We start from the raw sequence: 25874 nt of genomic DNA, 5'->3' as shown, positions 1-25874 counted from the left end.
AGAGAAAGTGTATGCCTAGAGTGACCTTCGTGTCCGTGTGAATGTGTGAGCGAAGAGAATAAAGACGTTCGTGTATGCGAAAATATCTGTTGTCGTTGAAAACTTGATGGATGGAGAGATTTGGGTGTGAGACGTGCAGAGCATCCGTGTGTTGAGCTCTTGGAAAATTTGTGAACACAAAAGGTCAAGGCCGCTTAAGGTCTGCTTTCCGGGTCGATTCGTTCGGCAGGAATGCGGTGCGCGACGAGCTGGCAATTGTGACGGGCGCGCTGGTGCTGCGTGCAGTTGTCGCGTCGGGTGAAGGTTGCACCACAACCATCATGGGGGCATTCGAAAGGTCGCAGAGCAGCGTGAATGCGGCTGTGTCGTCGGGCATGTCCACTTGTTGAAAAATGTTTGTTGCATCCTGCCACGGGGCACACGTGACGAACCTCTTGGTCTTCGTCAGCGTCGGAATCGCCCTGAGACTTGGAGCCTTTGGACACAACCAATTTGCTGATGACGCCCTTGGCACCACCGCTGCCACCTCCAAAGCTGGATCCTGAGAGGGTCGGTGACTCCGGCTCTTCCCCGATGGAGTATCCTCGTCCTCGCAACTTGACGGTGGTGTCAGACGCCATCGATGGCTTTTGTCGCCGATGGCCCTTGTTGGCATTGATGGTGCCGTGAACTAGTTCATCGTTAAGGCTGCTAGTGACTTTACGGGGCGAGGTTGGATAATGAAGACTGCCGCGGCCCTTGGCATCTTCGGGTTTTGTGTGAATCGGACCGTAAAAAGAAGAGGCAAGATCGCCCATGAATGAGCCAATAGACGATGATGACGCGTCCGAGCCCATTGACTCGCTTCGTTGCGGCTTGGTCATTAGTGATGGATCAAAGGTAGAGCTCGCACCAACGCTTTGGTCGTAGTGGGCCTGAGAAGACCCGCCCGCAGCATGACCGGAGACGGTCGTGGAGGGCAAACCGGTAAAGATACCATTGGCCATCAGAGCATCAAGCATGGGCTTGTCTGACCCATAGAACGACGACTGGTAGCCGTTAAGACCTCCTACGGTAGCGAGGCTGCCTTGTTGCGCATCGCTGATGTCTGCGAATGCTCTCATCGCGTTTGCATCAGGCGTCTCTTCGTTGATGGACTCGCCGTATGAGGACTGCCCCAAGTAGCCATTTGTGTTTTCTCCAAGGTTGCCATTCGTTTTCGCTGACTCCTGTTCGGCATTCGTCAGGTGTGTGTCGGTCGAGGGTGGGAGCTGGGAGTCGGAGAGGGTATGAAAGATCTCTTGCCTTCGCGAATTGAGTCGTCGTTGCCAGATGGGTTCTTTGGACGAGGGAGCAGACGGCATGTGTGCCGAGCTACCTCCACCAGTGACATTGTCTGTGTTGCTACGTTGCAGCTCCCTTTCTCTCACGGACGATGTTGTCTCTGTAGGCATGGAAGCTGCAAAAAGAAGATGCCAGTGTGAGGCTGAGTGCGATCGTGTAATGTCAGAGCGCGACTCACGGTCCATTTGCTGGTTCAAAGGTTCTGGATCCTCATCAGCACCAGATCCTGGCGAAGCCGACCAAAATTGCGCATGCTGCTTTGAGTGACGGCCAGCATTCAACGCCGTTGCATCACCATTGAATGCACGCTGTTCCTTCGGCCAGGCATTGCCTGACGTGTCCTCGGTGGCCAGATAATGGTTCCCGTTGTTGAAGGAAGCGATAGCGCTTTCGATCCAGGTATTTCGCATAAGTGCACCGTCTGCACTGTCCATTGTCGTAACGTCCCAGCCAAAGGTCGTCGAATTTTTCCCATTGTGATTGTGGCCCACCTCTGAAGAAGAAGATGAAGACGAAGACGCCATTCGCGCCGCAGCCGGAGAGAAGCTCGACGTAGGTGAGTCGAACGACTTGATATTCTCGGTGGAAGAGAAGGGAATTGGCTCAAGTTGGTTGCATGTCGCCAGCGTTGGAGGCATGGTCTTTAGCCCACTGACACCATCGAGCATCTGCTGTGTTGTTGCAATTTGCGACTTATCGAAGCCGTCGCTCGTGTTTGTCGCTTCGGTGGTCTGTACAACAGGTTGCTCTTGTCGCATAATATGACGCCAGAGATGACTTGTGTCTGTGGCAACAACGTTCACGATAGTGACTACTGATTGTAGACGTTACGTTAGAGTTGCTGCAGGATTTGCTGTGGCACGGAGAAGCGTGAGGTGGCGTATCGCTGGCGTACGAATCGGTACTTGGGACACGATAAGCGGTAAGGCAGCTACTGGTTCCGCGACGGAAGAATCGTTCCTGTGGGATCTACGCCAAGTATCAGTGCTAGCGGTGTAGTGGTTGTTATGGTTAGTAGTGAAAGTGGTGCCGGAGCGAGGTTGTGGACCACACTTGCTGCTGGGCCGGTGGCGTTTTCTTTGCTCGTGCGAACGAATGTAGTCGAAGACTTTTATGCGAGAAGCACGTTCTTGTAATCAATTTCAGGGTCTGCGAATGTCAATGAATTTAATTTAATATGAGAACTGATCAGCTAGGGCCGAACCTGGCTCCACGTCCTTAGAGTTTTCGAAACGTGAAATAAGCAGCAATACTATTTTTTTTGGCCTGCTCTTCTTACATCAGGAAAAGTGCACGAAATGGGAGTGGGAGCGGAGTCTGAAGCCACGCTAGCTTAAGCTCGCGCCGTGACCCGAGCGAGGAAGATGATGTAAGACGGATGCGGATCTCTCCAGAGATGAATATATTTGGATTGGATAGTAGTCTCTGCCGAGCTGGCGGATAGCAGGCAAAACACCTAAGCCACCACAGATTCTGAGCACCAGCACCTCAATTGTGGTACACTAGAGTGGTACGTGCATCCTTGGCTACTAGTACCGTACATCGAACGCTGCCTTGGCGAGCTAGATGGTAAGCGGGAGAGAGTACGTATGATAAAGCAAAGGAGTATAATTAATATCAAGGGGTACGGATAAGGATTGAGAGAGTCGACACAATCAATAGTTGTAGTAGTGTACTATTAGTGTCGTTGTAGAAGTAGTGGTACGTGTGACATGCCGCTGATGGTACTAGCCAAAACCTTGTGCCGTTCTTCCATCGTACACCCAACATTGGTGGAAGACCTCGCCCCTCCACGGATGCAGGCACCAATTTGGGATGCGAGCACCTTTGCATTGAGCTCCTTGGGCTTCCTTTTTGCCACAAACTCTTCTTTCCGTCATCGAGGGTGACTTTCGCGCCCAACAAGCGTATCTGACATCGTGGACTGAAACGTGCAGAACTTTGCTAGCCATGGTTGTGACTACAGACAGGCGAGCATACAATTGCAGTCCTGGAGCGATCAAGAAATCCTGTGATCCTTGCACTTGTCTCGAGTGCGGATGCAGGCGGCTTGTTTCTTGTTGTGGTTGGAGCATGCCGCTTGTTTCGAACGTCCCGAAGCTACACTTTGATCCTTCGCCGCATGACTCCACGCTGCAGCGCCGCTTTGCGATCAACAAGCGCCACATGAAGATACCCGTTGCCGAATGCATTCTCCCTGAATCCCTGGTCAGCAGGCTCCTCGCGACGCGATCGTCATATAAGGATGAGTGGGGCAAGGAAGGGGGTGTCCGATGATTTGTGTGCTCGTTGGAGTAGACATGACGCTTGCTGACAGTGTATGACAGCGAAAAGCGAGGCCATGTGCTTCGTTGGTCTCCTTTTTCTGCATTCTCGATGCCATGTTGCTTACTTTGATTCACAAAGCGGCGAAAGGTCAGATTGGTCTAAGAACGGGGACGTTCATCAAGTGCTTCGACCAGAGAGGGGCGGTTGTCTACCAGTTTTGTAAGGCGACGAAAAGCACGGAGAGGACAGCGTCATGGACCATAAGACGGTGTGAACAACACTGATGAAGAATTGCGTAGGAAAGGGAAATGTCTCACTCTTCTTCTCCTGCCACAAGTTCTTGGTACTCGACGCGCGAAGACGGAGGAGACATTTCCTCCTGACGTTCACTCGATACCTCGATAAATTGAGGAGAGGTGTCGTCATAATGATTTTCTTATCTCGCGGCTCTCTCAAGCCCGTTCTCAATCTGTCCTCGGTAAATTAGCCTCTACGCATTTACTTCTTATTTTTTGGTGGCTCGGAGACTTTCTTGGCGTTGGCATCGAGCCCAGCGACATAGATATTTTGAGATCAAAGTATACGACGGGGACATTTTCGCGGGTTCGAGGAGCACCCTTATCTCGTGCCAAGATTATGCTGCTAGTTTATCTGGCCTCGCTGCGATGACGGCAGTCGAAGACGGTTCTGCCGGGTACTCATGTTTCGATCTTCAGAGAAGAGGAAGACAGGCTTCTTCTCATGGAAGCCAAGAACAGTTGTCGTATGTCACCTTCCCGTGTAAAGGTGTAAAAGCTTTGGGGCGCCATTGAAAGATAAGCGTTGAAAGTCTCTCTCCCTCTCGCTTTTCCCTTGGCAAGTCGACAGTCCCATAACGGTGCCACAAATGAATCGAAAATCGCCTGCTGCCATTCACAGACATCTATCCCGATTAAGAAAAGAACACGTAGCGAGAGAGGTTAGTTAAGATGATGAGATGCCTGGAAATGCCAAAATGCAACAGGCCTTCGGACGAAAGCTGTTCTCCTCTTTCTCTCTGAGCTCCTCCAAGAACAACGAGATGTCCTTTTTGACGAATCGCCTCAGACACTTCACTTGGGCATGGTTCACCGTGGTGAGTCAAGGAAACGCACACTGGAAAGACCGTTACAGCAGCTGACAGTTCCTGCTGTCTCAGCCCATGTCAACGGGCGGAATCGCGCTCGTCCTAGGGCAATTGCCTTTCCAATTCGATGGCCTGAAGACTATCGGTCTAATCTTCTATATCGCGGATGTTGTCCTCTTCTTCCTTGTCGTCATCGCCATGATTCTGCGGTATACCCTAGCTGGCGCCTCGTTTCGATATACAGTCACTCATCCGACTGAGTGTCTCTTCATGCCAACATCTCAGCTTGCGTTTGCGACAATCGTAATGGGCATGGGGCTCTACGCTGAGCCACATACAGCTCCATGGTGCATTCAGGCAATGCGTGTGTGCTTTTGGATTTTTACCGCTGTTGCTTGCATTCAAGGTCCATTGCAGTACTTTGCACTCTTCACCAGTGAGCTCCTTTGCGCAATGGACAATCTTCCTTCTCCTAGCTCATGCACCGTCTACATTCACGCTCTCGACAGTCGAAAGCCAAAAGTCAAACCACACGACGCAGAATCTGTCGCCGGGCTTCATCTTGCCCATCTTCCCATCAATGCTGGTCGGCACGATTGCAAACAGCATTACAAAGTCTTCTCAGCTCAAGCAGTCCGAGAGCCTCAACATTGCAATTGCTGGCTTGACCTTCCAAGGATTAGGCTTTCTCGTCAGTTGCTTCGTCTATGCGATGCTCCTTCGACGGCTCATGCAGTTCGGCCTACCTGAGCCGAGCCATCGGACCGGGCTCTATATTGCTGCAGGACCATGTGGATTCACGTAGGTGTATTTTGTCGTTTGTGCCCAAGTATTCTAGCAGCAGCAGCAGCTGATTTGACGATCTTACAGCGGTTTGGCACTCCTCGGCATGGCCCGTAATGCGTCCAACTTTCTCCCCGAAGGCGCGCTATCGCCCATGTTTCCCTCTTCGGACGACTTGGCAAAGCTTCTCCTCGTTCTCGGTCTCCTCGCTGCCCTCCTCCTCTGGCAATTGGCAGCCTTCTGGTGGCTGCTTGCCACCTTTTCCATCCTTTCTGCCGTCGGAAAATCATTTTTGACGGTCCAGGGCCGTCGCAATCTGCGCGAACGACCACGCGAAGAGGTGCACTGCTTCAGCATGTCTTGGTGGGCCTCCATCTTCCCCATCTCAGGCTTCTGCATCTGCACAATCTACATCGGCCAGGCACTCGACAATTCTCGTGCCGTGGGCTGGTTCGCGACCGGCGTGGCTATCTATCTCGTCTGCGCCTACTTTACGGTGTTGGCCTTTATGATCGAAGCAGTCGTTCGTGGCCGCATCATGCGGACGGGCAGGGACGAGGACAAGCCCATGCCGAGGCTCTCAAGGAACCAGACCCGCAATCGGAAATCCGGTGTGACGAGCACGGTGAACAGCGGAACGTTCCGAGATGTTGAGAGGAGTGCGTCGGATGAGACTATGGTCGACGTCCAGCAAGGCATCGTTTCATCGTCACACAACGAGCAAAAGTAGGTTAAGCCTCGGCACATCTTTCCGACGAAGACATGAATGGCACCCGAGATTATATGTAGATTGTAGCGAACACCGATAGAAATGTAGAGAGACTTCACGACCCAATGACATGAATGCACCACAGCGGTCTCTTATCCCAACAGCCATGATCGAGAAACTTCAACTCCGATGCATTGGGTACGCAAACAATGGTCCTCCTGGGATGTTTTTCACAATTTCAGTCGACGACGTGCGTCTGTAGCTGAAGCGAGTCCCCTTCACCGAGCTCCGAAAGCCTTCGGCGTTTCCTGAGCGGAGGAACACACGCGTCATTTTGTGGAGCGAGCAGAAGGTGGGGATAAAAGTGCTAAGCCCAACTTCTTCTCGGACCTTGCGCCCCCCACTCCAATCCTTCCCCTCCACGACACGAAAGCAGAAGTCATCATGGCAGCACCCTATACGGCAAAGTGGGGCATCATGGCCACGGGCGGCATCGCCGAAAAGTTCGTGGGCGATCTGCTGCTTGACCCAGCGGGGCGCGATGTCAATGACGTCCGACACGACGTCGTGGCCGTTGCCTCGTCGACGAACGCCGACCGTGCCTCGGCATTTATCAAGAAGCTCGGCTGCAAGGCCGACACAAAGGCCTATGGCTCGTACGAAGAGCTGGTCAAGGATGCCAATGTCGACATCATCTACGTTGCCTCGCCGCACAGCGAGCACTATGCCAACACGCTCCTGGCCCTCGAGCACGGCAAGGCCGTCTGCTGCGAGAAGCCATTCACGATCAACGCGGCCCAAACCAAGCACCTCGCCAAGGTGGCGCGCGAGAAAAACGTCTTTCTGATGGAGGCCGTCTGGATCCGCTTCTTCCCCCTCGTCATTGCGCTCAAGAAGCTGCTCCACCAGGATCGGATCCTGGGCAAGATCCACCGGGTGCACGCCGACTTTGCGATGCACTTTGACGAGGACCCAAAGCACCGCCTCTTCAATCCAGATCTGGGCGGCGGCGCCTTGCTCGACTTGGGCATCTACCCGCTGACGTGGATCATGGTTCTCCTGTTCGAGGACCCCGACAACCAGGGCACGGTGCCCACCTTCACGTCGCAGATGCTCAAGACGCCCCTCACCGGTGTCGACGCGCACACCACGGCGGCCTTTGCCTTTGAGAAGACGCGGGCGATGGGTGTCATGACGACCAGCGTGAGTGTTGGCGCAAACTTCCTTCGCTATTCTCCGTTTTTTTTGGCCCTTCGCAGTTGCTCACACTGTCCTCTCCCTCTCTTCTTCTTGTTGCCCCAAAGCTCGAGGTGGAGAGCCACACGGACCGAGTGGTGCTGATCCAGGGCGAAAAGGGCACAATCACCGTCCCATGGGCGCCTTTCCGACCTACTTCTTTCAGCATCCACCTCAAAGACAAGTCGAAGCAGAGTGCGCCCCTGGCACAGGAGGAGTATCACGCGCCCGACCGCAGAGAGTTCAAGATCCCAGGCCACGGGTGCGTATCTTCCTCAACTCTCTTTCTCTCTCTCTCTCCCCTTTTTTTTACCAGCCTAGTCCTTTTCTCACACGATTGATCCTTGACAGTATGTTCTGGGAGGCAGATGCATGTGCCAGGGCGCTGCGAGATGGCAAGATTGAGGCAGAGAGGTGCACGCTCCAGGACTCGACGATCACCATGACAATCATGGACAAGATCCGGGCGGAGAACGACTTCAAGTACTCGGACAGGCTCGAGTCGACGAGGTCCGATGCGTGAGGTGGCCCAGGATTCGAAACTCAGAGCTGCTCTGTATATATAAAAAATAGGCCGCCTTCAGCGACTGGCGGGATCTCGTCTGCTCTTGCTCGTGTGACTGGTGTGCAATGATTATAGCATTTAGCCCAAGAGTATATGTTAGGATGTCGATGAATCTTCTTGCTTTTTTGGCGGCTGATACACTGACTCGTCGATGAGGTACTTTGCGATGCTGGGCGTCGTCAGACGCTTTAGCTCCTCTTCAGTCGCCGTGCCGGCCTGCTTGCCCTCCTCCAACGCAGAAGCGAGCGAGCGGACCGCCGTGCTGCTGATGCCCTGTGCCTCGGCTGGAAGATCGATGATGGCGACGGATCCGCAGTCGAGCCACCGAGCGACGGGATCGCTCCTGAGAAACTTGTCCTCGTCGTCGCTGCTGCTACCGCCTGCGCGGGCCTTGTCGCTGTTGGGCAGCGATTCGGGCCCCCTGCGCGCACATACAAACCTCGTGCGTTCCTTCTCGAAGAACTGCCCGCAGGCGTCTTCAAAGAAGCGCGGCGAGGGATAGTATTTTACCTGGAAGAAGCGCTCGAGCGTGTCCATGCCGACGACCCAGTGCAGGCTCGTCTGGGCCGACGCGGCAGGGCCGAGGTACTGGTGGATCAGGGTGCTCTTCGCAATCATCAGCGGCTCCTCGACGAGGGCCACGGCCACGCTCGCTTCGCGGTCCTCGTCGCGCAGCCGCGCTTCGACATCGTGTGCGAGGAGGTGCATCATCTCGAGACGCTGCACCGTCGATGCGTCGCCCGCCTTGCCCGTGCCCTTGTCGGCATTGCGGACAGAGAAGAGGAGCAGGTGCGCGTCGTAGGCCCCCTTTCTCGCGGCACTGCTGCTGCTGCTGCCCTTGTCGATAGCAGCAGCTCGCACGGGACTGGACAGCGCCAGAGCCGCGTGGGCCTTTGTCGGCGGATTGAACGACGAGTCGAGCACAGCAATGTCAAGACCGGCCGGCTTCGTCGCCGCTCCGCTGCCGCCGCCGCCGCTGACGTCTTTGCCCGGCCAATTGGGCTTTGTCGAATAGAGTATCTGGAGCGGCTTGGGGCTTGACGCCTGCGCGGCAAAGGCTGCCAGGCCATCGCTGATTGCCTTGCGTCGCGCGGCCGACATTGCACTTAGTACTGCTCGGGCCAATGCTGAGAAGTGATTCGGAACTAAGGAACTGTACCGGGTGGAGGTTTTCGAGGAGCAAGTCCGTGTCAAGCTTAGCGCTCTTTCGAGTGGCATCCGATACGATCGTCATAGAGTCTGTCATTCGCTTTAAATGCTCGGCACCAGTTAGCAAGCCCCTACGGCCGGGATCAGGTATGTTGCTCGGTATTGAGATGGTATGTAGCGGACAATGTGCAAGAGGAATGATGATGCAATGTTACTTTTTCTCGGACAAGGAGTTAGGCGTCTCCTTTTCGTTGGTCGATGGCGTGGTGGCAGTGGCAGCAGGAGCAGCAACGTCTGTGTCGGCGTTTGTTGCAACCCTTGTCTTTGAAGCACCATGGATACCAGCCTGAGCTTGATCATCGTCATTGCCGCTGTCGACACTGAGCGTGCTCTCGCTCTCCCAAAGCGTGCCTGCGATGCCCGTGTCCCTGGCGACCGTCTGGCCCTGGCCGGTGACATGCTCCGTCTCCTGGCCAATCGAAGCAAGAACGACGTCAGCATCGGCCGTGGGCGCGTCGAGGATGCGGAGCTCCGATGGCGAAAAGAGCTTGGGCACGACAAAGTACCGAAAGGGAATGAGAAGCGTAATGATGATGGGAAACCCAATTCCAGCAATCGTCTGACTGATGGCAATCGTCAGGGCGAAAAAGATCCACTGGATCCCGACAAAGAGGGCGATCTTGCCCCGGGACAACTGCAAGAGAGGGTCATCGCGTGGAGCCATGGCTCGATCCCGAAAGACGGCGAGGGTGCGCTGTGTGATGATGTTGCCTTCGATGCTCGACCAGCCGACGAGGAGAAAAATGCCTGCAAAGATGGCTCGCGGCATTGTGCCCAGAACGACGAGGAGCGGCCTCGTCATCGTGCCCAGCGTGAGCAGGCCGACAATGAGGTGAGCGGGCCGATTCTCGACGACCCTCGAGATGACGATGATGTGCGGCTGGCCTCTGTCCTTGCCTCTGCTCTTGCTCTTCTGGGCGTGTCCCGTCTCGCCGTCTCCGTCGTCGTCGTCGCCGCCTTTGTTTCCTCCCCTTACTTGCTTATAGACGGACAGCGCCTCGGTGCTCCACGGGCACTGCGGCACAAGCCCGTTGGGTGCAGGTAGTCCCAGAAAGCCACTGACGAGCGTCGTGATACCGAGGAGGAAAAAGTCCCAGTGGAAGCCAGCAGGCCTTGACAGGGGAAATTGCCTCGCCTGGGCCATGACGGAGCTGACGTTGTGGTCAAAATAGAAGAGGACCATGATGAGAAAGCCGAGCGGGGCGCCCACGAAAGCCCACTTGACCTCAATGTTCCAGAAATCGACGAACCAAGGTCGGTCCATCGTGGGGAAGAACGACTTTGTGATGGGCAGCCGCTCAATCGGCACCTTGCGCAAGCTGTTCTCGGGAAAATGACTGAAGCCGGTCCAAAAAATGCAACCAGCAGCAAAGGCAAACGACGAGATGAAGTAGCGGATACGAAACGGCAGGTAAGTCGTGTTTCCGATGGCTGACACGAGGTAGACAGAGACGGTAAAGAGGATGGCGATGGTGACGCTGAGCCATCCTGTGGCATTGTCCAGCGGCAGAGGCTCAAATTCGAGAATGAGGAGCTCGATGCCCTTTTGGATGTAGACGATACCGACATAGAAGCCAAATGTCTGGCTGGTCATGTCGGTGATGAAGCGTGTGAAGTCGCATACATTGAAGATGGCGACGACAAAGTGGAATGCGGCGGCCCAGATGAGCGACCAGGCTTGGACGCGGAGGTAGTCGATCTGGCTCAGGCCATAGTAGCCGACGACGATGTCGTACTGGGTATAGTTGACCAGGTTGATGAGACCCGTGACGCCGACGAAAGTGAGTGGCTGGACGGAAAAGATGGGGAAAACGATAGCGACCAGCGCAGAAGCCAGGATGACCTCGTTGAGGCCATATGCGCCGTGTGTGCGGTGGTTCATGTCGATGATGTACGAGATGGCCGGCATGAGACTTTGCTCTGGCGTGTCAGCGTTCATAGACCCTGCTTGCTCCTTCCCACCTCAACTCACTTGATGAAATACATCCTGGGAATGTACTGTACAATCGTCCACCAGTTTCTTGGATCGAGCGCTGAGGTCCAATCCGTCTTCACAAACGGCAGGCGCCTCCTGATGTCGTAGTACATGCCCCTGAATGGCCGCAGCTCATACCACCATGACCTCTCACTCCAAGGCAGATCGCCGGCAAATCGTGGAAACTCGGACTCGCCAGATGAGCCTGCCGCGCCAGCCTCGGCTTGGGCTTGGGCATCGGCGTCCGCGTCAATATCGTTTGTTGCACCATGCCAAAGAGGAGCCCCCCGGTCAACCTGCGCGCCTTGCTCCTCCGTTGCTGTCGACCCTGCGCGACGAAGCCGGAGCGATGACCCTTCATCGACCGCGTCTCCCCCCTTGGCGCTCATTGTCACGATTCTCCTCCCCTTCTCAAATGGCGGTTATGGAAAAGATGCAAGACATCCCACCTTCCGGCTGCCAAGCGCGATCGAAAATTGGAAGAGCAGGTACACTTTGTAGTCGTCGGTGGGGTCGAAATTAAGGGTTCTATTCAAAAAAATAACCAAAGGAGCGAGGCATTAGAAACCAGACTCGAAGTGGTCGTCCTGACTTGGTCTCGAGGAGAGGACCGGTGAAAGAGAGGTCGCGTTCTGGCCATGAATGAATATCGACGTCTTCTTCGCAACGGACAGGTGAAGATGTTGCCTGTGATCATGAGAGCCTGTCATGCCAGAAGCTCTTCCTTGCGCTCGTGACCTGAGGTCCGGATCGCGGTACCTGGGCTTGTCCTAAAGTCCGCGTTTCCTTTCACTTTCTCCAGGACGCATTACTAGCTGTTATCGTCTAATCGCATGAAATTAAGCCAAAAAAAAAACCCCTTGCCGGACCGAAGGCTAGAGAGCTTGCCGCATAATAGGTTTCTTTTAAAGACCGAAGGGAGGAAAGAAGAAACGGTGACTCGACACGCTGAGCAGTGACGAGCAGTGGATCGGTAGGCATCGGGAGGGTACGTGCGAGCGAACCACACGCAGGAGGTGGCAGCACAGAGGCAGGATAGAAGAGGCTAGGGGCGACAGGAGCCCGAGCTCGGCTTGCATTCCAAGGTGGGTCAAGCGCTAATACTGCCGAGGAGGGAGGAGAGGAAAAAAGACGAGGTGCTGAGTGTGTCTCTTCGCAGGGTTTGCATTGCCTGACCATCTTTCACAAAAAGCCGGGCACGCCACGACGGCTCCCGTCGCATCAGTCTGGAAGCTTCCAAGACACGTAGGCACAGACCATTTGCTGCCCGAATTCTTGTCTGATCTGGGCGCCGCGAGTAGGAGATTGGCGTCTTTGTCAAGAAACGTCACCCGTTCCCCGCCTCTCCTCGAGTCACCAAAAAATTGAGGCTTTCGGGCTGTCCTGTCGTTTGCCGCCTGCCCTCGCAAGCGCTTCACACACCCGGCAGGGGAAATTGGGATTGCAACCTGCATTGCCCGCATTCACTACTCCTGCTGCTGCCCCCGTGTTCCTGTCAGTTGCCGGGTGTTCAATTTGCCCGCAGGCAGGCTGTCAAGAGATATTTGCCTGCACTACTAGCCACTGCCTCGCCGACGCTGAGATAAAGCTCCGAGTCGAGTCAGCGGAGCTTGAGACTCAGCATTAATCCTGCTATAACACCAGGGTGAGCATGACGTTCCTCTCCCCATTCACCCCCTTGTGCTCCCTTCGACGATGCAAACAACCGTCTGACAATCTCCCTCTCCCACCTAATCCCAACCTCACCATACCATAATGACACGCCCACTCACACGACCCCCACCGCCTTACTGGAAACACTTTACGCTGAAGGAATTAGGAGCGATAGTCAAGGCCGCCCGCATGTCGGCTGATGGCACGGCCACAAGCAAGGGCTTGGGCCTGGCCCCTGGCCTCTTCTCAAAGCAGCAGCAGATGCAACTGTGAGTAGCACCACCATCGCACGTCCTTTGGTCAGAAGGTGTTGATTTGCTGAACAACGGTGGAAATTCTGCAATGCTACACAGAAAAGTAACCCTGTCGGACGAGCCGTTATTCCTATACCCCGGTTCAGGTGGTGGACAAGTGCCCTTTGATCTTGATCCCAACGCAGCGCCAGAGCCCGACCAGGAAGAACAACTGCCGCCAGCCATCCTTGTCGTCAGCATCGCTCTCACCATCCCCGAGGGCATGCAACCGCCAGAGAAGATCAACGCCCTTACCGTCGAGCTCCGAGGCAACGAGACCCTGGGCGTGAGTTGCTCAAGCGCTTCCTACGATGTCAACCATTGAATCTTTACTTAACACACGCACACATACACAGTTTCCAAAGGGTGCATTCGAGCAACAACTCTCGATGCAGATCACAAAGAAGGTCGAGAGCGCGACCAACATGGCTCTGTCAAGCGGCAAGGTGTACACCTGGGAAGTTCCCCTTGAGGTCAAGCACGACACGTCGCCGTACGAGCGATGCACCTACGGTCGTGTGTACCAGCGCATCCGCGTCAAGTTCGACTGGGACGGCTGGGGAAGCTGGCTCAAGGGCGGCGGCAGTAGAAGCCTTGTGGCCGAGAAGGACGCCTTTCTCGTCTGCATCCCCCGCACTTCCAACATCCTCGACTACGCCCGGACGCACCGATCGGCGGCTGAACACCTCGGCCCCATTATCGTCCACGCCCGAAGCCAACACCTGACCGTAGGCGGCTACCTCCGCCTGGCCGTGTCGCTACCGAGCCTCTCGCCAACCGTGAAGCTGAATCGCATAGTCTTTTCTCTGATCGAGACGACGACACTGCACAGTCGCAAGCGGCAAGGCTACACCGAACGATGCGCACCCGACCGCGTCGAATTCTTCAGCGTAGAGGGCGACAAGCTCAAAGAGTTCATTCGGGACAGTGACGGTGTCGCGAAAACCTTTGAGGGCGCCTGGATCGCCCGTCTCCCCGGCGATGACCAAATTAGGCCCAGCACCTTGGGCGGGAGCAGGTCAGCGATTCGGCTGTCGCACCTCCTCGAGGCAAAGATCATCTTTGCGCCCGAGCAAGGAGCGCAACCAGCAAAGTCGCTTGTCTACTCTGCCTCCTGGCCGCTCATTCTTCCCTCTGTGAGTCATATTCTCTAGTCGTCTTTTCTAAATTTCTCTTGTCTAATTTCTCTGCTAACCTCTTGTCATGATACACAACGACTAGTGCTGCTGCATGTGGCGTTCGCTTCGCCTCCCTACGTACTCGGAGATGGACCCCTTGCCAGTCCCGGACAAGGCAAGGGACTTTTGGGATCAGAACAAGTGGGGCAACATTCATTCGAGTCAAGATGTGTGTGCATGCGGCCAGCCGTTGGAAAAGCTTTTAAGCTGGGAGGACGAGGGCGACGATGAGGCCAACACGTGCCAATCCCGCCTTATGCAGGAGGAGATGGCCCTGGCGGCCGAGATCTCGGCGGCGGAACGAAGAAGGCTTTCCACATCGGCAGCGGCAGCGGCCGCAATTCCGGCTCCTGCTACGGCTGAATCCGATGGAGAGCGAGTGAGGAGGAGACTGAGAGGAAGGGACGGAAGCGGGACCGTCGGCGGCATCGGGCCCGTTGATCGTCAGACAATCACGATGACTAGCTCCAGGACGAGCTCGCCTGCACCCATGGATAGGAGGACGAGATCGTCGGAAAGAGAAGCGCGCGACTCTGACGGAGGCCAGGTCCCTCCAGAGGAGGAGTCGCAGGAGCAGAGGGACAGGACGAGATTGATGGAGCAAAAGGCTGCGCAGCAGTATGTGTCCGTCGACGACTACTAAAACGCCCGCAGCGAGACGATTATGCGACGACCCGTGCCTTGCGTGTACTTGTATCGATTGCAAAACTTCAGAAATAGGGCAGGAAGGGCGTTGCAGTCCTCCTCCTCCTCAATCTTGTATATATCAACGTAGCTCAGGGCGGGAGAATGAAATGCACAAAAGCAAAATCTGTCACATCGTTCGTCATCCTATGACGAAATCGACTTTGGTGGGATGACCTTCACTCCACCTTCGAGGACTGGACTGTACTCCACTTCGTAGTCTCCACCTCGGCAAACGAATATCCAGCATCTCCACTGCTTTTTCTTAAGCCCGTCACATCTCTTACAACCGCCAACGCTTCCAACAAGACCCCAGGCATCACAACTGCAACCATGTCATTCTGCGAAGGCTGCATCGATCTCAAGGAACTGCCCGGCAAGGAGCAGGGCTCGACGCAACAGATCAACGGCGTCACGACATATGTGTCCAAGGGCAGCCGCAAGGGAAACGTCGTCGTCGCAACTGACATCTACGGCCTTGGCATCCCAAACCCCAAGATCGTGGCCGACATCATCGCCAACGAGAGCGGTCTCAACGTGTACATTCCCGACATCTTCCCCAATGGGCCCATCAAGCCCGATGACTTCCAGCTGCCCAACAAAGCCTCGTCGGGCCCTCCCAGCGAGGAGCGCATGGGCAAGAACTTCGAAAACTTCATGGCCTGGATGGGCAAGGGACACGGACCCGACAAGACGTACCCTATCTTCAAGAAGGTCATCGACGAAGTGAGCAAGGAAGGCCCGACGGGCGCCATCGGATACTGCTACGGCGCCAAGCTCGCTGTTATTGCCGCGCAGGAGGGCGCTGTCAAGGGTATCGCGCTCTATCACCCCAGCCTGCTCGAGGCCAGCGACGCGGAGAAGATCCAGACCAAGACGCTCCTCAACGAGGCTGAGCTCGACCCCCTGTTCGGCGAGCTCAAGGACACGTTTGAAAAGACGCTCAAGTCCAGAAACCTCCTCGACTCAAGGACGAAGCAATACCCCAACACCGTCCACGGATTGTGAGTCTGCTCGCCATTCACCATTCCCCCTCTTTTCTCTGCTTGCACTGACCCATTACAAACAAATCTACCAATTCACAGCGGCTGCCGACCTGACCTTGAAGATGCCAAGGTGAAGGCCGGCTGGGAAGAGTCGGTCAGCACCACCGGCAAGTTCTTCCAGGAGACCCTGGCCTAAAGCTGTCGTCAATTGATGAATTTCATTTTGTGACCCTTGTTTACTCTCGTGTGAACGAATGTGTTGTGGAAAGAAGACAGTGAGCCTTGAATTAGCCGGCCAGCTCTACGTCCAGGAAATGCCGCCCTCTTTGATCTGCTCGGGTAACTCTCGCTGGGCAATTCTTCTCTCCAAGGCGCTACATTGATCTTCTCGTCAAGCTCACACACTTCTGCCCGTGCGCCGACAGGCTTTTCAGTGTTTCTCAGGCACGGCTGTATGAAGTACGCCGGCGCCGAGTTCCGATGCTAGACTTCGCAATTGCGATGCACAGATCAAAGGTGGACTAGGAGATGAAGGAAGACGGCGCCCTTTTTGTAATTTCGGATTCGTTCTCGATGGGCAAGGATAAAGCATTGTTCAAGGGATTCAAGTGGGTGCACTAGTAATAGCTTTTTTTCTAACAGATGCGTTGCCTAAACTTGCATACATGTACGGGGGAGCAGCGAGAGAGGACCCTGAACGTCGCAGTCTCTCTGGGGCTGAGGGAAACATCGATAGGAAGAGAAACAATTTTCTTCGACATGGGCCTAGATACTGTACTGTATTGGGCTTTTGTTTCCGACGAAGGCTCTCTTCTTCTTCTTCGTCTCCTTCTCCTTCTCTTTCTCCTTCTCCCTCATCCTCCGTCCAGCTCGGTCTCTTTCTCTCTCCCCTCTTCGTTGTGCCGTTTGCAGCCTCAAGGTGAGTCGGAATGGAAAGGCGCCCAAAAACACCAGAGAGGGGGCGGAGAGGCCGGACAATCCCCCTCTCTTCTCCCTCGTTCTCTCCGACTCACTCGGCACACACTTAATCTGCATCCCGTCCTCTTTTTGGGGAGGAGCGGGGAACTCATGCGCTGTAGTTTGCTGACCATCCTCCTCTGCCCTTCTCTTTCGTCCCCTCTATCCTTCTGTCGCTGCCAACGCGGCGATCCGCCCCCGCCCCCGCCCCCGCCCCGCCGTGTCTCTCGCATTCTCCGACTCCCATACTGGCATGAACCCATCTCCCAACATCATCCGACGCCGAACGCTCCGCTCAATACTGCGCGCACAAATCATACAACTGATGGCTGCCGCAGCTGAGAGCACGACGAAGACAGCAGTAGTTTCGATCCAGTCTTGATAGATATATATAGTAAGGTGAGAAGAAGTGCTGGGAATACGATCAGGCGTCACGCGTGAGGGAGAAAAGGCGAGGGAACAGAAGAGAAGCATCATCATCCGCTCTTGCAACCCCAGTCTGCCCAGTTCTTGTTGAATTTGTTGTCGTCGTTGTCGTCGTCCGTAGACTTTTCCTTTTCCCAAGGACAGGCTTGGCCACCATGGACAAAGTCGAAGCCGAGCTTGCGCTGCAGAACGATTGCGACTGCGTTTCTCGCCGACACGGTGCTCGTTTCCATCGTGCTGATTAGTCTGTTGGAGTAACATTGATTGAGTGATCATTCTTCGGTACGGGAGAATCGCTCGATAGATGGATACGTGAAAGAAGACAACCCACCTCTCAAATGCATTGAGGAAGAAAAGGTTGTCGTCGGCTTGCAACGGCGCAAAATCGCGTGTCGGCGTCAAGTACGGGTAGGCGTCCCACTGCTTTCGATGAGTCCACAGCACCCTGCCCTTCCCGAAGATGGCCTCGAGGTGGTCGTCGCTGAGCTCCTTCTCGGAGAAAAGCTTGACGACGTGCTCCTTTGGTGATTCCTCTTCGCCGTCCTTTGCGCCTTGCCGAGCGGGAATCTCTGCGAGGTAGCTGAGCGAATTGAACTGGGTTCGTCAGAGTTGTCGAGGGTCAGTGAATCGATGCGCAATGAGAGGGGACGGTCATGTACCCACATCAATCACAGGCCCCTTCTTTTCGTTGTCACCGCCACTGCCAGGCCACCATCCCGCAATGATATTCGCAATGGCAGCGACTGGATTGCCCAAAAGAGCCAGGGTTGACTGCGAAAAGGAACGGAAGGACGGACTTGAAGATGGTGCCTTGGTCTTGCGAATCGAAGCGTGGCTGGTGAGGACCGTCGTGGGTACACTGTCCTTTTCGCCTCGTCCAAAGTACCGCGGGTCTGGCTGTTCGGCATTGGTGACGAGAATGGTAACGTGGAGATGAACGTATTTTGCAGATGGAATCACTGCCCGGGTGTTGAGAAGAGTGATACCTGCCGAGTGCCACGGCGCAGCGATAAAGACATAGTCGTAAAGATCGCCATAGCCCGACTTTGTGCCGAGCCACCACTTTGTCGCTTTGTCTCCCATCTCGTTTGCATAGCCACGCTCAATGGCCTGAGCATGCGTCAGCTTGCCGGCCTTGATGGCTTCCTCGACAGTGTCGAAGCGCGCCAGGCCAGTCACTTCGCCTTGCACGCCCAGCTTGAGGCGCGCGCCGCTGCGACCGAGCATTTCTTGAAACACCTGCGAGTTGCCTCCTCGGACGCCCTTTGCTCCACTGGCGGCCAAGGAGACGTGGCCTCCGACACCATGGATAGAATAGATTTCCTGACCGTAGTTGACAAGGCTGGCGGCCTCAACAACCTCCTCAACCTGGCTCTGGCGTCAGACAATCTCTTTTCCTTGCACGCTGTGCAGTACTACCACTCACGAAAAGCTTGGAGACACCTTGCTCATAAAAGTAGTCGCCTGCGTCGACAGCCACCAGACCACTCAGCTCCATAGCATTGGCAATGTCTTCGATTGACGCCCATGGGAATCCGCTCGTTGTCTTGTTCTCGCTCCCGGTGGTGGCGACGATGCTGCCTTCGGCAGCCTGGGTCTTGTGTAGATAGGTGGGGTCGTAGAGCCTGACAAACTTTGAGACGACATCCGCCACGAGATTCTTGGTTTTCATGGGCGAGTAACCGTACCGCCAGAGCATGCGCGCCGAGTTCCACCAGCTGTTGTCGAGCCCCTCTATAAGAAATTGCTGGCCGTCCCAGATGCCAATGGCCCCATTGGTTCCAAGCTTGGCATCGGTGGAGAGGTTGAAGTCCTTGCATCCAAAGACTGTGTCAGTGCGTGCACATGTCATTCGTATACGAAAGCGGCCTGCTTCTCTCACCTTGGCAGCTCGTTGGAGATTGAGATTGACGCTGGCGAAGATACTGGCGCCAAGCTCGACGGGTTCCAGGCTCTCGTCATCGTAAGGACGTACCGTCGCGGTCCGTCCACCGACTCTCTCTTCGCGCTCAAAGACGGTGACGTCGAAGCCCTCGCTTCCTCGACCAAGCGCCTCGAGCTTCTCCTGGGCCTTTGACAGGAAGAAGGCTGCGCTTGTGCCGCCTGGGCCCGCACCAATAATGGCAACCTTACTCGTTCTGGGACGCCCACCCGGCTGCTGCTGCTGCGAGGAGGACGCCACAAAGAGCGCCAAGAGGAAGAGACTCCACTTCAGCAACATGTCGACGTCCGATAACAAAGGAGATCGTAGGAGTGGAGAACAAAGGGCCTGCCTCAGCGCGACGAGTCCGCTCGAGAGCGGACGCGTGCACAGACCAGCATATTTTGAGCCTGAAAAAACAACAAGCACTCAGCGGGGCCGTCTGGGACCTCTGGCGCCCATCCATCATCATTCGTCCTGAAAGAGAGAGGGGAGAGTTTTAGAAAAGAAGAAGGATGATAATGAGATTTCATTTGAGGGAAGAAATGTCCGTTTGGAGCTCGTACCACTCGAACGAAATGGCGAGACGGTAAGAAAAGAGCTTGATTAATCTACAGCAGGGTGGGGTGGGGAAGAGACACAGAGGAGAGACGGAGAAATGCAATGGGGAGGGAAGAAACCAGTCTTCCACTCATGACGAGAAGGATGAGCACAAAAAGGGAGAAAAGTCTCTCTTCCCTCATGCCGATGGCAGCTCGACAGCCTCTTCGATCGACTTGGCGAAGTTGCTCTTAAGCGGGTTGAAGTCGGCAATGCTATCGTCACCGTTGCTCTGTTCCTTGGCGCCTCCGCACTGACCGGCGGGCTTGATGCTGAACTCCTTGGAAGCATTGCCACTGTCGCCCATGAGCACAATGATGTACCGGTCGCCTGCTGCGGTAGTGGAAGGAACCTTGACCGTCGTCTTTCCGGAGCTGAGCGAGAAGTCCTTGGCCAATGGGTGCGAGCTCTGCAGGTTCAGGCCGCCTTCATTGTTGGCCTTGTGCTGACCGAGGACAATCGTGCCCTTGAGGTCACCGTATTCTTGCTTGTATGCCGATGTGTCCCTGAGAGAGAGAAGAAAGCAGTGTTGTTCAGCGTGAGAAAACTTGAGTAATAGTGGAGCCATGACAACCACTCACCAGGTCACCTCCTGCTGGCTGCCGGCACACCAAACGGTGCCTGCTGCAGGCTGCTCGATCTTGGGGTTGTAGACAATTCGCTTGTCGAGCTCAGAGAGCTCTGGGTCCAAGGGCGATCGCCTGTTGGGCACAGACTCCCACGAGACGAGCATGTTGTTGCTGCCAAGCATGCCGCGAGCGACAACGTCGGTGTTGGCTTCAACGGCGGGGACCGGCCCGGCAGCTGCCATACCCATGGACAAGGCGAGGGCCACAATGGCCAGGGACGCCTTTGTGAAGAGCATTGTGGTGGGAGATTGTGCAGTGGAAGAGCAAAGAAGACTGAATGAGCGTGTGGTTGCAGGACGTGTGTGGAAGCCTGCTCTGGTGGGGAGGATGGAGTAGATGCGGTGCGAGAGAGTGGATGGATGTAGTCAAAAGAGGCAAGTGAGCCGCTCGGTCTATATAACTTGTTTCCAAAACAGGCAGGCTGGCAGTAGGCAGGCAACTTCGGTCAGCAAGCGAGCGCCCGTACAAACTTCCATACTACGAGCAGAGAGACAGTGTAGACGCGCCGCCAAGTCCAATACGGCCGATTCTATGGCAGGCCGTGACGTAGAACTTCCTCATTCGGACGAAGGACCAACGGCGAGGATGCAAAAAGTAGCAGCAGTGGAATGACCTCGATGGGAGACCTGCGTCAATTTTTTCTTTCGTGGAAAAAAGGTCGAGCATTGGGCCGTTGTTTGTGCATCCAATTTCCACACCTCTGTGCGCGAGCGACTGCTCAATGCTCGCTGAGAGCCATATGGACGGCAACAATGAAAGCAACATGCACGAATGGCCGGTACATACATACAGTAGTAACTAGTACGTAGTAGTGAAGCAGCAGCACAAATGCATGCAATGCGATCAGGGCCAAGACAAATTGCCGCCCGTGGGCTACGGTGCCAAAGACGCGGTACACGCCAAACCAAATATGTGGGCGGCGCGCGCGGCGTGCATGGCGATGAATGGAACCTGAGGGCAAAAGAACAGCGAAAAAGTAAAAAATGCACGAGCCCTTCTTCCGAAACTCCTTGCATTGATATTCTGTCGGCCATTTTATTTTGGGCTTGCTTTCGCGCAGGGACCCCCGCATCTTGTCCCACCTGCGTGCTCTTTGCTCTTTCTCTCTCTAGCTAGCTGATCTAGCTTCGTGCACATACATATGCACACGCTCCTCTCTTCCTTCTTGGCTCCGCTATGTGAGCGCTTCGCGCATCAATGAAGTGAGAAGTAATTAATAATTGATACTGTATCATGGAATTGCAACGTCTGGATTCTCTGCTTAGGCTCGCCCGAAGAGGAAAGTCTTGTTTATGCTCTGGCTGGCTTTAGCCAAGGAAAAGAGACCGAGCCGGCATCGGAAGCCAGCCCACGAAGCAGAAAGGCTAAGCAAGTGCGTCTGGTTGGTCCTGGATGCTGTGCACCAGCGTTGCCGCCCGCCCCAAGGCCACGGAGTTCCGTCTGAGTGCGCGGTCTCGCAGCCATAAAGCAGAATTGCGACGAAATGCGTTTGAAGGTGTTGCATAATGTCTCTCCGCAATTCGATCGGACTTTTCGTGGCAACGTGTTGCAACATGTGACTTCATCTGAAGAATGCCGCACTACTTCTGCTGTCCTTTGTCCCGAAGACGAGGGCGCTTTAAGGATCTCTGCACCCCAAATGGCTGGTGCTGACCCCTCAGCCGCTTGTCGCTCAGCCACACGGAGGTCGATTACTTGGCTCATCTGACTTCGGTCGCGCCCATCCTACACCCGGCTTCTATTGCTTGGTAAAGACTTTGTCCAATTCCTCTGCCCAAGAGCTCGAAGATCAGGCTTTATAGTGGCACTTGATGCTCGAGATGAAACAGCTTGAAATCAGCGAACGAAGTACTGCACCGTACTGGTCTTGACAAACGACTCAAAAGCATCGGATCCGAGAATGATCGACGACTGATTCTGCATTTTGCGTTCAAGGAAGGGCTGAGACGGTGAGATACCAAAGACACAGATCGAAAATCACATTCAACCAAAACTTGGAGAGCCAATTCACAAAGACAAGCGGATAAGAAAGAGAGTCAACAGAGGACGAGCGAAATGTAGAACATCGCAGATCAATCGCGGTTGGCTCCGTTCAGGATGCGAACGACGCTGAGGAAGAGGTTGATGATGTCAAGGCTGCGTGAGGCTCGTGTCAGCTTTGGGCATCCGGAACACGGAGGAAGACACGAAAGCGACTCACTAAAGGGAAAGGACAGCCATGACCCACTCCTCTGGGCTCAGCCTCTTCAGGATCATGTGGGTGTCGTAGACGATGTAGCCCGAGAAGATGAGACAGCCGCCGGCAGCAAAGGCCATGTCGATGCTCCTCCTGAAGGGAAAGAAAATTTGAATAAAGCTGAGGCCGACGAGGAGCATGAGTCCACCGTAGAGCCATGGGCCCATGCCGGAGAAGTCTCGCTTGGACTGGAAGGTGAAGAACGTCAGGCCGGCAAAGGTAAAGAGAGTGATGACCAGGGCCTGCAGCAAGATGCGCTTCGAGACGTGGGATGCGACCAAACCGAGGGAGAAGGACTCGATGACGGTAAAGAGAGCGAGAAGACCAAGGTTGAGCGGGTGAGAGTGTCGCTTCCAGAAGAGGACACCCATCGACACAAAGCTACCGATCAGTGCGACAATGACCGACCACTGGTTGTGTTGAACCCAGGTCGTCACGGTGCGAGTACTGAAGAGATACGAGGCAACGGTGGTTCCGAGAATTTGCAGGAAGAGCACGGCATAAACCTGAAGAGAGCGATGCATGCGTTAGCAGAGGAAGCCAGCGCTCACAAAATGTTTAGCTCACCTTCTTGAGGAACATCTGGCGAATCTCGGGTGCACTCTGTTCGACAGTGACACTGAACTTGAAGTCATCTGTGTCGATGTCGCCCTCCTCTCTGGGTCCTGTGTTGAGCAGAGGAGCGGACGGCCCGGCCTCGTCGTCATCCTGAGGAATTGACTGGTACTGGCCCTTGTGATGCTTCGAGGGGGCGTACCCCGGCGGTGCTTGCGTGTACGAAGACATGTGGACTGGCTATTCGAGAGCGCACGGGCGTTGGAGAGCCAGTAATGGGTGGAAAGCTTGGTGAGGAGAGAGACTGACGCCTTATAAGCCGTTGAAGGCGAGGCGTGCTAGTGGTGGCGGTGAAGTGCGACCGCGCGGTACGATGCAGCAGAGTTCCAATGGAGTCCAAAAAGAGGCTGAGCTAAATTTCCACGTGCGCTCTAAGGCTCCCCACGTCGTCTCAATACAGCCCCTAGTCTAACGCCTCCCGCACCGGGCAAGGCTTCTGATGGCTCCAAAGGCTCGTCCTGTCTGGAAGTTTGGCAATAAGAGCGGTCAGGTGGCACTTCACGAAGTCATTTATCTAGAGACAGTCCGAAGAGAAACAGGTCAAGCACCAATGCTGGCTCACTCACTGTCAGAGGGGTGCTGGTTTTTTTTTTTTTTTTTTTTTTTTTTTTTTTTTTTTTTTTTTTTTTTTTTTTTTTTTTTTTTTTTTTTTTGTTTTCTTTGCCAGGTCGGGGGCGGAGTCTTCGATACAGACACATGCTTACGCCATGAAGATCTCATCAGGCTCGCAATCGCTCGTTATCATTGCGGAGCCATTCGCTATCACCATGAGCGCGCAACTCAAGGCGTTACGACAATGCGACAAGAAGCCAGGGTTTTGTTCCTTGACGCGTGATGACGTTCTCATCTCCACAAACTTTACGGTATTTGGCTTTCTGCAGAAGCCTAGACGCACGATTTCTCCTCTCAACTAATGGCGACGGCGACGGCTACGAGCAACAGCCATCCGCGCCCTTTTGCCGACCACATCTATCAGCCCGTAGCAAGTCCTGAGCATACCTCAGAGGCACCTCCCACGATGAATCAAGGGCACATGACAAAAGTGCAGGCGCTGACACCGCTTAGCGTCCTCGTCACCCTGGCGGCCTTGACCGTGTGCGCAGTCGCCATCAGTCCTGGCTTAGGCCAAGTCTCGCAGGAACATGGCACCTACCTGACGCCCAACGCATCGCTTGTCCTCTTCTTCTGGGCTATCATGTTCTTGCTCCAGGTCGGCTTCGCTCTGCTTGTTGTCCTGAGCCAGAAGGAGTTCACCAAGGTGCGTTACGCTCTCCATTTGCTCGAATGCAGCCCGATCGTTCAGACGATGAACAGAGCAAAGGACTTAAGTAGAGAAAGAGGAAATGGGAGCGTTAGAAGGGAAAGTAAAGGCGTCGTAGGTGACCGAGCGCTCGCGCTCGGACCACCAGACGCATTGAGGGTAGGAACTACACCGAGGAGCAGGAGCGTCGACGGTAGAAACTGCATCGTTGGGGTCGAAGCCGTCGGAAAAGCCGATTTTTCAACGAAGCTGACTCCTGATTCTTGCTCTTACTGTTCATGATCGCACAGCGTACGATCGTCAATGGCGTCGGATTGCGATTAGCGTTTTCCAACCTGCTCCTGGCGGCCTGGGCAGTCACATGGGTGCTCAACAAGCACGTCTCGCACCTCATCGGTCTTGTGCTGCTTTCGCTGTGCGGGCTCTTACTTCTCATCACAGTGCTCTTGCTCCAGATCCGATATCCACCCTCGCTCTCTCGTCCTCTCGATTGGCTCTTCATCCACGTCCCCATCAAAATGTTCCTCGTGACCATTATCCAGCTCGACATTCCCCAGCAGACATTTGTTGCGCTAGGCTGGGACGTGTCTGAGGGCGGGAAGGCCGCTTTTGAGAATCTTCACAAGGCTTTGTGGCCAAGCTTTGCCGTGCTGTGCAGCATGGGTGCCCTGAGCGCTATTTGGATCTTTGCGACGATGGACGTCACATGGGCCGCCGCAGGCATTTATCTCCACCTTGCCCTTCTCTACGGCGACTCGAAGCGCGGTATCGGTGGACTCGGCGAGAGGAGGCCACCCGAGATCACGGCAGCCATCGTCCTTGCTATTGGTCTCCAGGCTGTGGCAATCTTGGGCAGCATCGTGCAGAAGAGCATCAGCCAAACGCAGCAGCAGGAGCAGGAGGACAGGCTCCTCGAAGAAGGCGAGCCGGCTTCGGAAGAAGGGAGAATCGCGTTGGGCAGAGACCCCCAAGAGGAAGAGGCCGCCGCCAGGTACGAGCAAGAACACGATGCAGACGCTTCGCACGACGAAAACGGACATGGTGATCACCGTGTCACACGCAAACTTGGCTCTTCCTCGGGTCACTAATAAAAGTGCCTCGTGACGCACTATCTACGCCCTATGCCAAGTCCACCCTCTCCACCCGTTGCTTGCTCTTCGTCTCAATGAATACACACAAACCCAATCGTCTTTGTTGTTGTCTGACTGGTACAAAAAGGATGAAGATTAAAAATAGCTTGGGGTGATGCAGGCGGAGCGATT

The 25874-nt window shown here is 54.9% G+C and overlaps 13 protein-coding genes across 13 annotated transcripts; 5 read left to right on the top strand and 8 right to left on the bottom strand.

The window, feature by feature from the left end:
- Nucleotides 1–269: 269 nt before the first annotated feature.
- FA10DRAFT_224183 (hypothetical protein) lies at nt 270–422 on the bottom strand (the record flags this gene model as incomplete). Its single annotated transcript, XM_025518600.1, has 1 exon — nt 270–422. A coding segment is annotated over one exon (153 nt), but the record flags the coding sequence as incomplete, so codon positions are not given.
- A 783-nt stretch (nt 423–1205) lies between these two features.
- Nucleotides 1206–2167, bottom strand: FA10DRAFT_153433 (hypothetical protein). The gene is made up of 4 exons (XM_025518117.1): nt 1619–2167; nt 1502–1511; nt 1285–1438; nt 1206–1208 (listed from the first exon to the last, which is right to left on the bottom strand). Exons 1-3 carry the CDS (start codon nt 2079–2081, stop codon nt 1384–1386), a joined length of 528 nt encoding a protein of 175 aa, XP_025375258.1. The 5' UTR covers nt 2082–2167; the 3' UTR covers nt 1206–1208; nt 1285–1383.
- A 2418-nt stretch (nt 2168–4585) lies between these two features.
- FA10DRAFT_280693 (hypothetical protein) lies at nt 4586–6216 on the top strand (the record flags this gene model as incomplete). The annotated part of the gene is made up of 4 exons (XM_025523636.1): nt 4586–4705; nt 4754–5060; nt 5134–5497; nt 5567–6216. The coding sequence occupies 4 exons, from the start codon at nt 4586–4588 to the stop codon at nt 6207–6209; spliced, it is 1434 nt and encodes a 477-aa protein (XP_025375257.1). The 3' UTR covers nt 6210–6216.
- Nucleotides 6217–6337: 121 nt separating this feature from the next.
- Nucleotides 6338–8077, top strand: FA10DRAFT_268277 (NAD(P)-binding protein). The gene is made up of 3 exons (XM_025522261.1): nt 6338–7391; nt 7493–7686; nt 7776–8077. The coding sequence occupies exons 1-3, from the start codon at nt 6633–6635 to the stop codon at nt 7945–7947; spliced, it is 1125 nt and encodes a 374-aa protein (XP_025375256.1). The 5' UTR covers nt 6338–6632; the 3' UTR covers nt 7948–8077.
- FA10DRAFT_268276 (hypothetical protein) lies at nt 7978–9117 on the bottom strand. Its single transcript, XM_025522260.1, has one exon. It carries the CDS (start codon nt 9088–9090, stop codon nt 8086–8088), a length of 1005 nt encoding a protein of 334 aa, XP_025375255.1. The 5' UTR covers nt 9091–9117; the 3' UTR covers nt 7978–8085.
- Nucleotides 9118–9349: 232 nt separating this feature from the next.
- FA10DRAFT_233523 (hypothetical protein) lies at nt 9350–11562 on the bottom strand (the record flags this gene model as incomplete). The annotated part of the gene is made up of 2 exons (XM_025518953.1): nt 9350–11111; nt 11171–11562. 2 exons carry the CDS (start codon nt 11560–11562, stop codon nt 9350–9352), a joined length of 2154 nt encoding a protein of 717 aa, XP_025375254.1.
- A 1606-nt stretch (nt 11563–13168) lies between these two features.
- Nucleotides 13169–14940, top strand: FA10DRAFT_232693 (hypothetical protein; the record flags this gene model as incomplete). Its single annotated transcript, XM_025518918.1, has 3 exons — nt 13169–13405; nt 13476–14255; nt 14341–14940. 3 exons carry the CDS (start codon nt 13169–13171, stop codon nt 14938–14940), a joined length of 1617 nt encoding a protein of 538 aa, XP_025375253.1.
- A 266-nt stretch (nt 14941–15206) lies between these two features.
- FA10DRAFT_280689 (hypothetical protein) lies at nt 15207–16195 on the top strand. Its single transcript, XM_025523635.1, has 2 exons — nt 15207–15985; nt 16067–16195. The coding sequence occupies exons 1-2, from the start codon at nt 15315–15317 to the stop codon at nt 16161–16163; spliced, it is 768 nt and encodes a 255-aa protein (XP_025375252.1). The 5' UTR covers nt 15207–15314; the 3' UTR covers nt 16164–16195.
- A 951-nt stretch (nt 16196–17146) lies between these two features.
- On the bottom strand, nt 17147–19591 carry FA10DRAFT_268273 (hypothetical protein). The gene is made up of 5 exons (XM_025522259.1): nt 19233–19591; nt 18777–19163; nt 18014–18718; nt 17682–17944; nt 17147–17596 (listed from the first exon to the last, which is right to left on the bottom strand). The coding sequence occupies exons 1-5, from the start codon at nt 19569–19571 to the stop codon at nt 17401–17403; spliced, it is 1890 nt and encodes a 629-aa protein (XP_025375251.1). The 5' UTR covers nt 19572–19591; the 3' UTR covers nt 17147–17400.
- Nucleotides 19592–20010: 419 nt separating this feature from the next.
- FA10DRAFT_232371 (hypothetical protein) lies at nt 20011–20604 on the bottom strand (the record flags this gene model as incomplete). Its single annotated transcript, XM_025518904.1, has 2 exons — nt 20011–20377; nt 20453–20604. 2 exons carry the CDS (start codon nt 20602–20604, stop codon nt 20011–20013), a joined length of 519 nt encoding a protein of 172 aa, XP_025375250.1.
- Nucleotides 20605–20856: 252 nt separating this feature from the next.
- FA10DRAFT_153130 (hypothetical protein) lies at nt 20857–21354 on the bottom strand. The gene has a single exon (XM_025518115.1). The coding sequence runs from the start codon at nt 21263–21265 to the stop codon at nt 20978–20980; it is 288 nt and encodes a 95-aa protein (XP_025375249.1). The 5' UTR covers nt 21266–21354; the 3' UTR covers nt 20857–20977.
- Nucleotides 21355–22505: 1151 nt separating this feature from the next.
- Nucleotides 22506–23813, bottom strand: FA10DRAFT_268270 (UPF0005-domain-containing protein). The gene is made up of 3 exons (XM_025522258.1): nt 23304–23813; nt 22701–23242; nt 22506–22636 (listed from the first exon to the last, which is right to left on the bottom strand). Exons 1-3 carry the CDS (start codon nt 23520–23522, stop codon nt 22573–22575), a joined length of 825 nt encoding a protein of 274 aa, XP_025375248.1. The 5' UTR covers nt 23523–23813; the 3' UTR covers nt 22506–22572.
- A 451-nt stretch (nt 23814–24264) lies between these two features.
- Nucleotides 24265–25704, top strand: FA10DRAFT_268269 (hypothetical protein; the record flags this gene model as incomplete). Its single annotated transcript, XM_025522257.1, has 2 exons — nt 24265–24609; nt 24903–25704. 2 exons carry the CDS (start codon nt 24265–24267, stop codon nt 25698–25700), a joined length of 1143 nt encoding a protein of 380 aa, XP_025375247.1. The 3' UTR covers nt 25701–25704.
- Between the last annotated feature and the right edge of the window lie 170 nt (nt 25705–25874).

The sequence above is a fragment of the Acaromyces ingoldii genome (assembly GCF_003144295.1).
Source record: "Acaromyces ingoldii strain MCA 4198 unplaced genomic scaffold FA10scaffold_5, whole genome shotgun sequence".
Taxonomy (NCBI): Eukaryota; Fungi; Basidiomycota; class Exobasidiomycetes; order Exobasidiales; family Cryptobasidiaceae; genus Acaromyces; species Acaromyces ingoldii.
This window is presented reverse-complemented; position numbering and strand designations above follow the sequence as displayed.

Bases quoted from the DNA above. Each gene is read 5' to 3' on its own strand.
- FA10DRAFT_153433 (XM_025518117.1), bottom strand. From the start codon at position 2,081: ATGCGACAAGAGCAACCTGTTGTACAGACCACCGAAGCGACAAACACG.
- FA10DRAFT_268277 (XM_025522261.1), top strand. From the start codon at position 6,633: ATGGCAGCACCCTATACGGCAAAGTGGGGCATCATGGCCACGGGCGGC. The intron at 7,392-7,492 runs GTGAGTGTTGGC...GTTGCCCCAAAG, and splicing joins TGGGTGTCATGACGACCAGC to CTCGAGGTGGAGAGCCACAC. The intron at 7,687-7,775 runs GTGCGTATCTTC...GATCCTTGACAG, and splicing joins TTCAAGATCCCAGGCCACGG to TATGTTCTGGGAGGCAGATG.
- FA10DRAFT_268276 (XM_025522260.1), bottom strand. From the start codon at position 9,090: ATGTCGGCCGCGCGACGCAAGGCAATCAGCGATGGCCTGGCAGCCTTT.
- FA10DRAFT_280689 (XM_025523635.1), top strand. From the start codon at position 15,315: ATGTCATTCTGCGAAGGCTGCATCGATCTCAAGGAACTGCCCGGCAAG. The intron at 15,986-16,066 runs GTGAGTCTGCTC...ACCAATTCACAG, and splicing joins CCCAACACCGTCCACGGATT to CGGCTGCCGACCTGACCTTG.
- FA10DRAFT_268273 (XM_025522259.1), bottom strand. From the start codon at position 19,571: ATGTTGCTGAAGTGGAGTCTCTTCCTCTTGGCGCTCTTTGTGGCGTCC. The intron at 17,945-18,013 runs GTGGGTACATGA...TGACGAACCCAG, and splicing joins AGAAGGGGCCTGTGATTGAT to TTCAATTCGCTCAGCTACCT. The intron at 17,597-17,681 runs GTGGGTTGTCTT...TTACTCCAACAG, and splicing joins TTCCTCAATGCATTTGAGAG to ACTAATCAGCACGATGGAAA.
- FA10DRAFT_153130 (XM_025518115.1), bottom strand. From the start codon at position 21,265: ATGTTGCTTTCATTGTTGCCGTCCATATGGCTCTCAGCGAGCATTGAG.
- FA10DRAFT_268270 (XM_025522258.1), bottom strand. From the start codon at position 23,522: ATGTCTTCGTACACGCAAGCACCGCCGGGGTACGCCCCCTCGAAGCAT. The intron at 23,243-23,303 runs GTGAGCTAAACA...CGCTCTCTTCAG, and splicing joins GCCAGATGTTCCTCAAGAAG to GTTTATGCCGTGCTCTTCCT. The intron at 22,637-22,700 runs GTGAGTCGCTTT...AGCCTCACGCAG, and splicing joins ATGGCTGTCCTTTCCCTTTA to CCTTGACATCATCAACCTCT.